Source organism: Trachinotus anak, unplaced genomic scaffold, assembly GCF_046630095.1.
Source record: "Trachinotus anak isolate AG129_WGS33_773 ecotype Australia unplaced genomic scaffold, CSIRO_AGI_Tana_v1 ptg000032l, whole genome shotgun sequence".
Lineage (NCBI taxonomy): Eukaryota > Metazoa > Chordata > Actinopteri > Carangiformes > Carangidae > Trachinotus > Trachinotus anak.
In genome coordinates this window covers 23,624,165-23,638,420 of record NW_027273883.1, presented here as the reverse complement: position 1 = coordinate 23,638,420, position 14,256 = coordinate 23,624,165, and the positions used below count along the sequence as shown (strand labels likewise).

The 14,256-nt window shown below is 41.6% G+C and overlaps 2 protein-coding genes across 4 annotated transcripts in view; one reads left to right on the top strand and one right to left on the bottom strand.

The window, feature by feature from the left end:
• Positions 1–136: 136 nt before the first annotated feature.
• On the bottom strand, positions 137–10,296 carry fzd6 (frizzled class receptor 6). Its single transcript, XM_071469125.1, has 8 exons — positions 10,157–10,296; positions 8,413–8,848; positions 4,810–5,006; positions 4,141–4,723; positions 3,572–3,991; positions 2,508–2,656; positions 1,996–2,409; positions 137–1,790 (listed from the first exon to the last, which is right to left on the bottom strand). The coding sequence occupies exons 2-8, from the start codon at positions 8,596–8,598 to the stop codon at positions 1,634–1,636; spliced, it is 2,106 nt and encodes a 701-aa protein (XP_071325226.1). The 5' UTR covers positions 8,599–8,848; positions 10,157–10,296; the 3' UTR covers positions 137–1,633.
• A 986-nt stretch (positions 10,297–11,282) lies between these two features.
• Positions 11,283–14,256, top strand: part of klhl32 (kelch-like family member 32) — a 30,521-nt gene continuing 27,547 nt past the window's right edge. For 2 of the 3 annotated variants that reach the window (XM_071468469.1, XM_071468468.1), the window contains exon 1: positions 11,287–11,643. In XM_071468469.1, the coding sequence (XP_071324570.1) occupies positions 11,639–11,643 (5 nt within the window). In that variant the 5' untranslated portion in view covers positions 11,287–11,638. Of the gene's footprint in view, positions 11,644–14,256 lie in introns of all 3 variants that reach the window. The other variant, XR_011686620.1, reaches the window with a different exon arrangement.

Genomic DNA, 14,256 nt, shown 5'->3' with positions numbered 1-14,256 from the left:
TACAGCGCGTCCCTGTGCAAGTACTGAGTAAACACTGCCCTTTCAGACACTTCAGTTTTTAATATGGGTGTTGTTATAATAAAGGCTACACATAAAATCTTGTATAATCCGTTAATTGCAGACGAAGACAGACACATAATTTCAATCTTTTATTATTCAATATTTTATCAAAATGAAATTGTACAAATACAAAATTTGACTGAAAAGACAGGCTACATAAAAACAGTAAAAACAGCTCACAGAACTGTGTAGAGCATTTCATAGGCTACACTAAGCCTTGGTACAGCATAGGCAAAGACCCCTGCCCACAGGCCAGAATGAGAATATACGGTAGAAATAGACTGACAATGATTCCCTTTTAATTAGTGTTATTGGTATTGCCATGTGACTCCCAAATGTAAAAGGTAAAGAAGCTTGAGGGAAGAATCAGTCCCTTACAAAATAGTACAGCATGACAGATGTTCAAATAAACCACAGAAATTGCTCTGGAAATTCTTGAAGGACAGATATATGGCCCGTGGCCCATATGTTATAAATAAGCCCTGAACGATCCCCAAATCCTCCTTTTTATTTCTTTATGATTATTCATACTTAATAATTAGTGGTTTGTGCTTCAAATGTCAAGTAGTGCAAAGCCTGTTGGATTTGTTTCCTCAATTTGCTTGAAGATCTAAGAATTTACGCCTGCAACAAGAACACAGGTAGACATCACACATGCAAAACATCTGTAGGTTCTTTGAAGACGAGGAGCTTCTGAAAGGAAGGCACATTCTTTTAGAAAACTATAAAGCTATACTTTATCCAAGTTCACAGGACACGTGTTTGAAAACCCTCACGGGGGCCAACCTCTGCAGAATCAGCATTTAAACAACAGAAACAAGTAAAAAATAATCATACAATAAAAGCACATATTTTAAGAAAACGACTATAACAAGTTTAAGAGTATGTGTTTTTTTCAAAAGAGAAAAAATGTAGCACAGTGTGTGTTACAAGGTGAAGTTTCAAGACAAACCATATTTTCAGGAACAACAATAAGACATTCAAACACAGTTGAGCACAGGAAGATGTTGAATGTTTGGCAGTATCTTAACCATTGTAACAAAGCTCTCAGTGTAGCGACTCGTCCAGTGAAAGACTTTCTAAAATACAGAATATTTACATTTATATTGCTTTTGTTGACTTGTATGCATTCTATACCCCCACCTACCAACACAGTAGACCTAATGCATGCTATAACATTAAACTGGCAGCTGTATAGTTGGGATACAGCTGCACTGCTCTGTAACATTCAGGTGTAAGGCTAAAAGCTCAGTAAAGCTGAAAGACAAAGCTGTCACCCAAACTAAATAATCTAACACCTTTAGACCTTCTGCTAAAACTCAGATTCTGGTCCAACTTACCACATTTGAAATACTCAAGGTTTGTTACATGTTGCTGACAATGAACTTTCATTGACTATAAAGTAACCAGTACAATCATGATCTGATGTATGGAGCATATATGATGTGTTACAAGACACAAATGGGTACATCAACCAGCATCACGTGACTGTTTTCTCAGAGATATCATGGATGGATGGATGGATGGATGGATGGATGGATGGAACAACAGATAAACTTCAATGGCAGATATCTCAGCAGCTGTTGTCCTTGCTCTCCTCAGGCACCTGGTGCACCAGCTGGTGGGTGGAGTCTTGGATGATGCTGCTGCTGTGCGACAGGTTTAAAGCTGGATGTTGCTGTCCACTGGGAACTTGCCTGACCTCTGACAGCTCGCTCCTCGGGGTCATCCTAAACCAGCCGGGACACATTCTAGGTTACTGGTGGGTTGCTTGTATAGATATAGTTATAGATGCACAGAAATGTCAGAAAAATAAAAAATAAAACTGCTACTAGTAAAAGTGTTACGTCTGCGCTTTTCAGAAACATAAAGGTAAAGAAAAGGTCAAACGTTTAACAGTTCTGTCTAAGGTTATCTCAGATCTGACTCACTCACCTCCCATCTGGGACTCGGTGCATGCTCTCTGAACGGCTGCTGACCTTACTGGAGCCTCCACCTTTGCTGCGTCTCTCTCCCCCCTCCCTTTCCCTCTCCCTGTCCCTCTCCCCTCTTCTGGAGCTTCGGCTGGAGGTGCCCCTGTCCAGGTGCTCCCTGGCTGAGGTCTCAGACAGAGAACCTTGCACATGGTGCTCATGATTTCCCAGTGCAGAGGTTCCTTGACTGTTGGTGGTGACTGCGATGGAGGGATTGGTGGGAGCAGCTCCTGTGCTTGTGCCCATGGACTTGGAGATGACTTTGAGCTTGTGGGAACTGGGCTTGTAGTGCTTCTTCTTGTGCTGGACGCGGCTGTTGTGCTTGAGGAAGAACTCACAGGACTCCTGGAGCACCCGGCGGCTCTCGCTGATGGGACTGTCGGTCACAGAACACGAGATGTTTAGTGAAACTACATACTTATTTCTCATTGAAACATGAATTTGAATTGTAGCACAAAAGAGAAAGGCTCTTACTCTCTCTTGCGGGTCCTGTTGAAGAAGTAAGCCCACTCAGAGCACGTCTTCTTGCTGCTGACCCAGAACACTGCAGATATTCCAACCACCAGTGTCATCAAGTATTTCACCAAAAACAGAGACAGGTCAGGGCGGTCATGCTCTGTTGTCTGAAACAAAGAGACAACTCAAGTGGAAACACAATCCTTGTGATTTAGAGCAAGTGTGTGAATGAACAAATCCAATTTTCTTTACTGCAGACAAAACCAAGCTTTTTGAACTTTTCAGCTCAGAAAAGGATCAAAAGATGAGTTTGTTTTTTTTTACACTATCATTTTTATAATATATAATAATAATATCATTTTTATGTTAATATTTTTACTCTCTGATTTCTCAATGGACAGCCATTTTCACATATGAAAATATATACTAATGTAATATACAGTCATTTCTGTGACAGTTTTCCAGCTCTGAACGCTCTGTACTTGGTCTGTTTCGGCTCTGTTAGTTAAATCCCAAACAAAGTGACACTGACTGTCAGGCCTTTTTTAAAACATCAGCCTAAATAGTTATATTTAGTTCTGTCAAATTTCACATTGGACGTTACACTTTACACATAATACAGCAGCCCATTCAAGGATTGGCCAGACTGGAATGTGAGTTTATTTTTAAAGTAATTAACAGTGTGTGGGGAAACTGTGCTCTTAGCTTCAGAGCTATTTTCTGTAATGGATATGTATGGGTTCACCAAGGTCCAGTGACTTTTCAACACAGGTGTCTGTGTGTGTGCTACTGTTATTGACATTTTTCAACTGCTGATTGTTGTTTCATTTTTTTGTATCTATTTTTTGAATAGAGGACACACAAAACATTTGAAGTCTTTTCATTCCTGCCCAGTTTTCTTTTGCAGGTTTAGAACGTGCTTTGACTTTGCCCTGTTTTCACACACCAGCTGACCTGCCTTATGCTCTCATCTAGTCAACCACAACATGTAACTGACCTTCAGTCAATCCCATCAACCATGTAAATGAATGTAGTGAGTTGGGAAGCCTCTTGTAACCCGTCCTTTGGCCTAAACTATGTACCTTGTAGGAACAGGGGATGCTGTACTCCTGACAGCGGTCGTTGATCCAGGTATTCTCCCAGGTGCTGCGGTGACTCTGTTCATAGGTGTAGCAGGCCAACAGGGTGACCAGCGGGACCAGATACAGGCAGCTGAACACACCGATGCGGATCATGAACTTCTTCAGCTTCTCCTGGTTACGCTCATCGTGCTGAATGACCTGCCGGACGTGGTTGAGAGAAACGATGCCTGCCAGGATGAGGAAGAGGCCGACTATGACGCCCACACACAGCGGAGCCAGAACAAAGTAGCGCAGGGCGTCCAGGTCATAGAGTCCCACGAAACAAACCCCACTGATGCTGTCCCCTTCAACCTTGTTCAGAGCAAGCAGCATGACAGTAAGTGACCCAGGGATCCCCCAAGCAGCAGAGTGGAACCACACCTGCAGAAAGGGGACAAAGAACAATGTTTTCAAGGGTGCACTATCCTCCCACCTAAAAACCTGAGTTTCCTCATTTTATATTCATTTTCTTTTCTGTATTCTCTTCTATTCACTTCAAACACATGACCATAATTTCTTAAAAATCTTACCGCTTTCTTCTCTATGGCCTCACAGCTCCACTTGGGTCCAGCTGCCAGGAACCAGGTGATGGTGAGTATGACCCACCACACAATACCGGCGATGGAGAAGAAGTAGAGGAGCATAAACAGCAAAGTGCACCCTTTGCTCTGAGAGCCGAGCACCACCGTATCCACACCTGCAGGATTGTTCGCCTTGGTACAGGCCGCATTGTTCCCCAGCAGGAACCCGATGAAGTATATGAGCGAGACAAAGCTGTAGCAGACGGCGTAGAAGATTATGGGGCGCTCAGGGTAGCGGAAACGTTTGACGTCGATGAGGAAAGTGAGGAAAGTGAAGAGCGTGGCGCCCAAGCAGATGATAGAGCACACACCGATGAAGCTCTTGGCAAAATCAATGTCGTGGGGTTTGAAGTACATGTTGGAGCAAGGCGGAGCACAGTCCTGGGCGCCCAGGAACGATGATCCCTGGCCTGGCTTTGTCTTTAACTGCAGAGGACACCAGAAGCCCAGGTCCCTCTTGGATGAGGAGGAGGAGATCGCTGGTGTGGTTGCAGGAAGCACTGAACCTCCAGACAAGCTACATGAGTCCAATCTAGATAAAAAAAATAGTAACAGGATGATGAATGGATCAGGAATAACTAGTATTGCTCTTGTGGATAGTCTGTAATTAAGGCTTACCTGTCACACTGTAGCTCAGGGGGCCAGGTGATGCCAAAGATTCGAATATTCTCTTCACAGTCGGACAGAACAGCCTCACATTGCTCTCGGCACGGATAGATCACGTTATCCTCCTCAGTGCACGCTGGGATAAAGGCTTGGCAAAGGAAGTGATGGACGTCTGGAGAGCATCGCAGGTTTGCCAGGGGCATGAATGGCTGGGAAGTCAGAGGAAAGTTATACAATGTTGAAAATGGATTTGTCAGAGAGATTGTGATCAACAGCTGTAGTTTATCAGAAAAAACATCAGCTTGTTCACTATATTTTAAGTTTGTGAGTTTGAGGACTTTTTACCTTTCAAAAAGAAGCTAATTCCACATCAAAATCTTTGTGAAATAAAAGTGGATAACACAGGGAAAAAAATGAATCATACTTTGGTTGACTTGGTTATAACCAATAGACATATAGAAGTGGTAATGATCGATCACATGTCAACATTGCTTTGTATTAAGGAATTACAACTCAAAACATTGGGAGCCAGTGCTCTACATAAAGTATAAACTTCATTTTGTTGAGTTGGATTGCTCTATAGCGCCACACAAAGGGCCCATTCACTGGCTGGGAACCATATTCTTCCGTTTCAACACAGTGGTCAAGAGCTTGTGAGAGGGGAAGGAGAAGGAGAAGGGGGTGCAGTATAGGTGGCAGGAAATGAGTGTACGGACGTTTGGAAACACACAACAGACCGGGAAGGCTGGAATGCACAGAGCTGTTGATAGGTTAGGCTGCTAAGGAGCCACAGTATTAGTGTGTCTGCAGGGTGTGTGGATCATCAGTGGGATACACAGCTTACACTGAAGGCAACTTGATTCCAGTTAAACAAGTCCAGATCATGTCTTGATCATGCTGCTCTGTCTGTGGATTTTAAGTAACTGTAGACTTTGTAGACTCGCAGAGGTTTATTTATTATTAACCGGCTACATCAGCCAGGATACTTTGTTCACTCACAACTGCTCTTTTCTAATTGTGTGAACATTTTGGGACTCACGGTTTGAAGCTATCAACCACCTTCACACCTTCATGTGCAGACGGACTCATGTCAGTCTTTACTGCCAATATTTGGACACAAAACACACACATACACTCTAGTCCACACAGTCCACTATTCAATGTTTCCTCTCTTTTTCCTCCTGAAATCCAGTCTGGCAGTAAGCCCATGTCTCTGGGCCCAGGGCTTGCCCCCTCTGACAGTAAGTGTCCTTGTTTCTCTCCTGTGGAGGTCCTGGACTCCTTGTCGGTGAGCTCCCCATTGCTCAACAATCTGACCTTTATTTGCTTTACAGCAGAGTTACTGTAAAAACTGCCCTCATTTCATAAAGCTTCAACCAGTGCCAGTGGTACAAGTCTTAAAGGCAAAATCCTCTGCAGAGAATTTCATTGCAAAGTACTTTAAGGATTAAAAGATTCGAAAAATGGCTTGACTCTCACGTCTCAAACTTATGCTCAGATTTTTTAAGAGCCTCAAGTGTGCCCTGTCCGTTAAACTACGTCAATTAGTCTTTCCATTCTCTTTGTATTCTAACACTTCAAACTTTTCTGTTTCAAAAGCTGGCAAACAACGTCGGAATCTGGGATCAAGGGCGGAAAAAGGTTAACCCTCCTCCGGAAAATCCTACTGATATGCTGGACTTAGCCCAGTACGAAGCACAAGTCTGCTTGATTACAGCATCTGGGCTTTGTGATAAATCACTGCGCACTTTCAGAGAGAGCTATGTATAGTATGTTATGTTGAATTTAGGCCATAAAATGTAGGACTATCACCTGGGAGACAGGACCGTGGAGGTTAGACCGTGTACAGGGGGGAAATGAGTGAGTGATTAACAGAGAGAATACTCATTGTGGTATGCAGCTTTGTGTAGCACTGGGTGTGTCCCTCCCCTTCCTCCAGAAATCAAAGCCCTCTCACAACAAAGTCGATGAAGTTGCCCGTGGCACGGCTGCTGTGAAATAAGAAGCCTATACCTTTGCCAGATGCAACACAAAAGACTCCTTCAACAGATCACTGTTCATGGTCAATGCTCTAACACCAAACGTGTGTAACCCAAACCCCGGCCTTCAGGAATGCTAAGACACAGGATGTAACTACAACAGAAACAGAGTCGCTGTTGAGGAGAGATACATAAGACAACACTACACATGTATTTGAAAAAACATGTTTGTCGCCATCATAACGCTAAAGGTATTAGGAGCAAGACGAAACAGAGAATAGGTTATAAGACTCAAACACTGCTCGCATTAATGCACTTGACTTGACGTGACTAAAGTAACATCAGGCAATATTTTTACACAAAGAAATTATGTTTAGCATGAAAACAAGTATTTAAATAAAACAGAATTCTAAATTCTCCTCACTTTTTGTGTAAGAAAATATAAATTACAATGACACTGCTGCTATAGTGCATATCTTTTGGAAATCATTGTGGAAACAGTGTTTAAACTTCAAATTTCTGGGTAGGTGTTTCCCATGACAGCTGCTTACTGTGGCCCCTCACAGTAACTTCTGCCTTTACAGTAGGTTGCTGTCATAAATAAGAAAGTCATTCTTTCTGAATCTACTTTTCTTCTGAAGAAAATTTGATGTCAACACATTCTTTCCTCCACACTGTAATTCTCCTCTGAATTTCAATGTGGCAATGTTTATAAAAGCCATTACGCATGATGGCTGATAATTCAAACCGAATGTACAGATTTACAGTAATCGCGTCCATAACAACTCAGTTTCAACTGTTTACTCACTAGACTGGGCTCTATAACAATCAGGCATGATTTGTGGACAAACTGTGGCTGGTAATTTGTGTGCGCCTGTTGATGACCATTACAAAATGGTAATTACGGTTCAATCAATATGCACTTCTGAGGGCTGGCCGACACTGACATTTATAGACTGAAGCCATGAATTGCACAAATAATAGCACTAATAATGGCAATCATTTTGAGATGATATCCATTAACTTAAAATGTGAGTTGAATTATAATTTGTATTTACAAGCAGAGGAAGCTTTTTTCCTGTCACAGGCTGATATAATTACAACTCCTCATGAATACACAGACTAATGGGATCCTTTAACGTGGGTCAGCAGCTGTTAAATCTCGTAATGTAAAGTTTCCCTTTTAAAGAGATTCCAGGTTGGAAAAATCATTATATTCCAAATGTCACAGATATATTCTGTATCAATGTGTTCAATATTTCACCCAAATTCTGCCTGACGTATTAAACATGTTCTTCGAAAACCAGGGGTCTCCACTAGAATTTTAAATTAAGTTCTGTGGGTCTGAACAATGTTTGGTTTTTCGCCAAATACTATTCACACACACAGCATGGGTTTGTATTGTGTGTTCCACCCACTACTAAAACTAAAAGGCAGAAATAAATCTGTAATACAATACTTTAAATTAGGAATAGAACAAGAAAACGTCACTGCATATTATACAGACTGTCTGATTAATCTGATTTCAGGAAAGAACTAATTTTACTGGCAGTCGACAAGTTTAATTGGCTAATGCTCAACAAGTCCAAAATTGGTATATGAACAAACAATTATTTGTAATGTTATGAGTACTCACCTCCATATAACTGGCTGCAATATCCTGATCATAGTGCTCCATCATGTTGGGAAAGAAGGTCATGTTGTAGGGCATCCCCAAGCACCGATGCACCTTAATCGGCTCACAGGTAAACAGGCTGTGGGCACTGCAGCTTCCCACCCATATCAGTGCCAGACAAGCCCACAGTGGTCCTGGCATCAGCATTGTGACGACTGATTGGGAGTGAGTGTTTGGGTGTATGTTTTTTGTTGTTTAAACTAGAACAGATTTCTTTTTGGCTGAGTGTGAGGATATTTTGGCCCAAACGTTGAATTCCACCGGCTCACACTGTCATCCACATTTCACTTCTCCTGGGGACATCTCAGTGGAGCCTGTTGGTGTTCCAGCAGGTAAAATTTCCCATCAGCCCCCGGTCAGCCTGTGCCTCTGGGTCACAAATAGGAATTCCACATCCCTGAAATGAAACTAATTATACTTAATTGAATTTATACTTTCAGCTTAACAAGTACAGTGAGGTGTGTTTTAGACCACAACCTGCATTTCATGAAAATGTGTCTTCAGGAACCCCATCTGAGAAGATTTTTGAAGCTGGTTATTACTGAATTTACTACAGAATTGCAGAGGAGAGACAGACTGAAGCCCTATGATCAAAACAGTCTACCGTGCAGCCTCTAATTGCACTATCACCTAAAGAATGAAATTTAAATACTCCTTTTTTTTCTGTGCACCACTACGAGTTCCTTGAGGTCTCCAGGCTCCAGTTTGGGAGCCAATATTAAGAGACACATCAGGCAGGTGGAATTAAGGAACCAAAATCCAGTCAATCCCTGTGAAGAATTAAAAGGCATGTATTTACATGGGGTGGGGAGTGCTAAAGATCCAGACCGACGCAGTAGAATGAGTCTCAGCTTGTTGATGCACATTAAACTTCACATTTAAGTTTCAAAGCTTCACATGCACACCTGCATATGCAACTAAGAAATCTTGAATGTCTCACAGAGTGTTATACTTTCCCAGTGAATACAAAAGTAGGTTCAACTTTTCAGAGGGACCCATACAGGATTGTTTTGAATATTAGCTCTGGTTATATTCTGTATACTGTAACGTGTACGTGTGTATCATAACAAGAAGTATTTGAAATGATTTACATATAGACATGGTCTTATAAGAATAACCATTTAAGTTGTGTATATAGTTGCTTGAATTCCTGATGATTATGCTAATATCATAGGTGGTAAGAGTTAATTAATATGTATTTATATATATGTAAAGTTCAACAATCTTCATAATTCAGACAGTAAGTTGTTACACTCTAAGTTGGTTGCACTGACATAATAGGATGACCAGGGTAAGCACAGTGTAATAGGCTGGTAGCATAAACTTTTCGGTTAGCATAGCAGCAATGATTAAAATGACAATAAAAGTCAGCAAAGCAAATATTTGACACGTACCACCAACAACACCTCATTAGTTTAACAAGCACACATGTGCAGGTTGGTAAAACAAATAACTAACAACTCCATTTTTACATCTTTGTTACTTATATATCCATAAAGTTAAGTACTTTTAATAATATGCCAGTTTACCGCGGGCAGGAAAGCCGTTTTCCCGTGAATTAGCCACCAACTGCGGGGAGAGAGCACAGTAAACATCCCTGCCTCGGTCGCTGCCGTGGGACGGGGCCCGAAACAACTTCAGTAGCAACAAGAAAGTTAGAAAACTATGAGGGGTACAAAAAAAAAACCCGAACACAAACACTTACCCTCAACTACCCAGGAGTTCATGTAACAGCTGACTACATGGATACTCGTCGGAGCAAATCTGTGGGGACTTTGGTGGCGTGTTTCCTGCGATGAGCTCCGGCACGGTCCTTCTGTCTGTTCTTGTCTGGCTGCTCTGAACTGAAGCCGCCTTCACATGCAGTTGGAAATTTGATTATTTCAGTACAGATCCATATAACCAGATGTGAACAGATTGCTGTTGAAAGTATATTTGTTTTTGATAGCTCTTTACTCGTGTATTTGTAGAAAATGAATATTTAGACAACAGAGAAATAGGTCTAAACATAACTGTGTTGCGTTACATTGTTAAGCATATAATTAGAAGATCTAGAAACCGCATTTGAGATGTCAAGAATGTAAATGTTCATTTAACTGAACTAAAATGTTGTCAAGTTTCATATACCTATAAACTAAAGCCACTGTACGAGTACGCAAGTGTTACACTTAATAGGTCAAAAACTGTTGAATTCAACAGTAGGATGCCATTGATGGGAATTGACGGGGAGTGCCTGAAAGCAGCATGTGTGCAGATGAGGACAGACGATGGGACAAGACCAGACCGAAGGTAAAGAGAGGGGTGTGTGGATTTCCTTATCTAAAGTGTGCAACATCAGCCTGTTTCCAGATCTATTTAATATGGACAATTTGTACATTAATTTAGACAATATTATTCTTTTCGCTAAACTCCGTAGCCCTTTTACATCCATATCAACAGGAGGTGCTATTGCTTTTCATGGAAAGAGGAACAGACAATGGAGTGAGGATACAGGTGTAGTTTTACCACATGCCGCTAGATGGTGTGACTTCCATCCAGCGGTATTTATCAAATTACTCTAAAGGACTAAAACCCAGCAATGCCTTTAGGGAATAAACAAATATAACAGTATACAGCCTTGAAAACCTTTGCCACAGTATTCGGTAGGCTATATTTTCGGCATCACAAAATATTTCCCACAGATTAATTGTATTGTAATAACATTTAAGTATTAAGGAAAATACAAAAACCCCGATGAACACATAGGCTACAATAATAACACAGTATAACACGACATTGTTCGTATTATAGGGAAATCATTAATGAACTAAGCGCACTATTCCTCATGCTGTGCTGCCCCTGGAAATCCCAAGAGGACCCCTAGTGTCCCCACAGGCACCTATCTTACTGTATGTAGTAATACAGGCTTTCCCACAATTTGCCGTGCTCCAAATGTCCACCTGGAGGCGCCGTATCCCCTCTATGGCCACATACATGTGACCGCCGTAGAGAGGCGGGGTTATAATGTAACAATTTAGGTGCTACAGTGTAAGCAATAAAGTGTCCGTGAGAAGTGAGCGCATCTGCTCGCCGCTGCGCTCTTCCTCCCCCTCGCCGCGGATGCGAAAGAGATCGACCTCGGACATCAAATGACATTTGTAACGGAGGAGACGCCAAAGGGGACGGGACTGACTCATAGCACATTCATATGAGGTGCGTAAGCTTGTGGCACATTAAGATAAGAGGGAGCTGAATGCAGTGAATTCCTGCAAAGCCGAAAGGTGCTCGGTAAAGAATTTGGTGTGGGTCGTCTGAGCGCGCTGCGTGATGGATGCAACAGGATTATTCTGCTCGTCCGGGGGAGGTTGTTCTGCTCTCCGTCCCCCTTAGTTTGTGGACCGAGGCGCTGGCCTGTTGCTAGGAGACCTTTTGACAGCTGGGAGCTTTTGGACCGTGACAGTTATTGCACTAATGGTGTCTGCTTAACTGGCAACCCAAACCTTCCTCCTCCTCCCCAGGTCGGTCCCCAGCGCGCTGTTCGTGCGTAAATCCTAATTGTCTCTTGTGCGTAAAAGACAACATTTACCTCTGTGGTTGTTTTCAGTCAGGAGATTACATTGGTTTGCAGGGAACAATGGCCCACTTGTTGTGATTATCAGATCCTAAATATATCCACCTTCCGGATAGGCTATGTTTAATCTTTTCTGAGGCAAAAATGATGAGAACTCAATGTATCTCGAACAGAAGTTTCAAATAGAAATTAAATAGATATATAGATATATATTTATCTCTCTCTCTCTCTCCCTCTCTCTCTCTCTATATATATATATATATATATTTGTGTGTGTGTGTGTGTGTTTTAAACCCCAGAGAGGGCCTATTAGTCTTGATTTGCATTTGCATTCCTGATGTAGTTTGCATATATGGTTTCAGTACATTTCATTCTTACAACTAAATCATCTAAAGTTTGTTTAATCAAAGCTATGAAATGTGCGCAGCATGTGTTGGCCTGTGTTAGGGTTGGACTCAGGACTACAGGATAAACACCTTCTCTGCCTCATCAATCAGTAGCCTACAGTAGCCTGTGGCCATGCATCTGAAGGTCACTCATGAAGGGATCGATAACTAGATCTTGCTGCAGACTACACTCAAGAGCAGCCACTGGCACACTCAGCTCTGCCTCCACTGAAGGTGATCCACATACATATATAGGCCTCCTTCTATAAAATAGCCATATGAAAGGGCCTGGGATGACTTATTGTACAGTGAGTGAGTAGTGTTTCAATCAGTGTATCCTGAGCAGCTTGGATTTCAGTGCATCTCTGCTGACCTCTGTTTCCCTCTTGTGCTGCTGGGTATTTTCTCACAGGAGACTGTGGGATATCAGATTCAGGTGTGTAGCACATTATGTCAAGGTTGTAGCTACACCAGAAGGACTTGGTGTAATTTGGACTCAAAGCTTGTTTTGAGAAGTGCTGAGCTGGTTATTTTCTTCTCTGAAGTCTGGCTGCCTGTGGCTGTCACAGTGTCTGTTCTTTACATGAAAAGGCTTTGAAACAGCAGCTATAAGAATTGTTGAAGTTAACAATGTTGGTACTTAAGGCTTGTGGGACAAACAGAAAAAAAGCCCATCTTGCACTAACAATCTACTGACTATTTCAGCAAATATAGATAAGTAGCCACTTGCTTATGGGACTGAGAGCATTATTCTTTAGTGAGATCCATGTAAGATCAATACAGTGTTCAATAAAGGTGTTCACAGTGTGGAGGCTCCGCTGGCTTTCTCTAAAAACAGACCTATCTTTTTATTTGGATGTCAAGGTTAGACAAGGGTAAATCCATTTAAAAGAAAAAATTGTAAATTCTATATTTTTGATTTGTATTTTGTAACATGTTGTCTCAGAAATGGTCAGTTCATCTTGACTGAAACTCTCATTCTCAAGCCAATTATTGAGAATGAGCTTTGGCTACAGAGTCAACACATATCAGTCATTCCAATTAAATTTATGGTTGGCTTTGGTATTCACTTGGGATTTGTTAATAATAATAAGAAAAATATTGGCAGACAAATTTAAAATTGGCCTGCCATTAATAGAGAAGAATCCATGTTTTGTCCAATTAAAGGGGCTATTTGTAAGTTTTATCCATACGTGGTTTGTCATGGTGATTGTCTCTTGACAAGAGCCTCGGCCACTGACAGCTTGAGCAACACTATGTCTTCAGGGCAGATTGGAGGATGCAGTGAGTTGCTATCGGAAAGTGATGAGATGGACCTGGGCTAGGTGGTTAGCATGCTAACCCCAGTAGTAAATAAGACGTAATAGAGACAAGAGATAACATTGGGGTTGCTTTCCATCTCTGGAGACAGCTCTTGGCGAGTAAAGGAATGAAGTCTAATGCTGATCTCACAATGTTTCTTCTAGACTGGTAAGTAAACAACTGTTAACGCTAATGTTGGCTATATAGCAAAAGATAGCTCCTTTAATGTCACCATGTGCATGATTTTTTAAATTTCGGACTTTGGCGTCCAGTGTTAGGACACTGTCGCAGACAATAATGTAAACTACTAAAAGACTCAACTAACATAGTGATTTTAAAGACAAACTCCACCAATTTTACACATCAATGTCAGTTAACTAGTCACAGGGAGTACTGTTCCTCCTGTGAAAACAGTTACATAATACTATATTTTCTGTGGCTCTCAAGGACCCTTGTCAAAATTGAGAAAAATAACATACAATGATGTCATCTTGGTTTGAGCCTGAACATTGGTTGCATGTTGTACAAAGAGGCAACATTACTCTGAAAGACAGCAAAAAGATGCTA

What these genes read in the sequence shown, in the direction of transcription:
- fzd6 (XM_071469125.1), bottom strand. Translation starts at nt 8,598, where the DNA reads ATGCTGATGCCAGGACCACTGTGGGCTTGTCTGGCACTGATATGGGTG. An exon ending in GCATCCCCTGTTCCTACAAG is followed by an intron (nt 2,657 to 3,571) that starts GTACATAGTTTA and finishes TCTTTGTTTCAG; the next exon opens with ACAACAGAGCATGACCGCCC. An exon ending in CACCGAGTCCCAGATGGGAG is followed by an intron (nt 1,791 to 1,995) that starts GTGAGTGAGTCA and finishes CGGCTGGTTTAG; the next exon opens with GATGACCCCGAGGAGCGAGC.